The sequence below is a fragment of the Charadrius vociferus genome, unplaced genomic scaffold (assembly GCF_000708025.1).
Source record: "Charadrius vociferus isolate BGI_N301 unplaced genomic scaffold, ASM70802v2 scaffold1039, whole genome shotgun sequence".
In the NCBI taxonomy this organism is placed as follows: Eukaryota; Metazoa; Chordata; class Aves; order Charadriiformes; family Charadriidae; genus Charadrius; species Charadrius vociferus.
Window position 1 is genome coordinate 945,080 of NW_009650167.1, and position 436 is coordinate 945,515.

General features: G+C 64.4%; 1 protein-coding gene across 1 annotated transcript in view; it reads right to left on the minus strand.

The window, feature by feature from the left end:
* The window catches only part of PITPNM1 (phosphatidylinositol transfer protein, membrane-associated 1), a 16,254-nt gene that overhangs the window by 6,515 nt on the left and 9,303 nt on the right, over nt 1-436 (minus strand). The window contains exons 9-10 of the mRNA XM_009892456.1: nt 342-436; nt 4-61 (exon numbers count right to left, since the gene is read on the minus strand). Of these exons, the coding sequence (XP_009890758.1) occupies nt 4-61; nt 342-436 (153 nt within the window). The remainder of the gene's footprint in view (nt 1-3; nt 62-341) is intronic.

A 436-nucleotide genomic window follows, 5' to 3' on the forward strand; every position in this document is an offset into this window, starting at 1 on the left:
CAGTGGGATGTGGTCCTGGCTGCTGGACAGGCTGTCCCTGTCATGGCTGTAGGGGCTGAGCCTGAGAAGGACACGGTGGGGACAATGAACGTGGCTGCCCCAATGCCCCCATCCCACTGCACGACGCTTGCTTACCCCTGGATGCTGCACCAGGAGTTATCTCCATCCCATCCCACCCCACCCCATCCAATCCCATCCCATCCCCTGAATGCCACAGTGGGAGAAGGAAAGCCCCCTCCCTGAGGCCACCACCTCCCTGGTCACCTCCCGCACCCCTGGGGTGGTTTTCCAGGGAGACAGCCCCCTCTTTGCCCCATGGCACACAGCGCTGCCATCCATACTTGGAGACGAGGGCGTAGGCAGCGGCGCAGATGGGCGGGCAGGGCACCAGGCGCAGCGCCACGTGCCCCAGCACCTCAGGGAAGTGGACACGAGT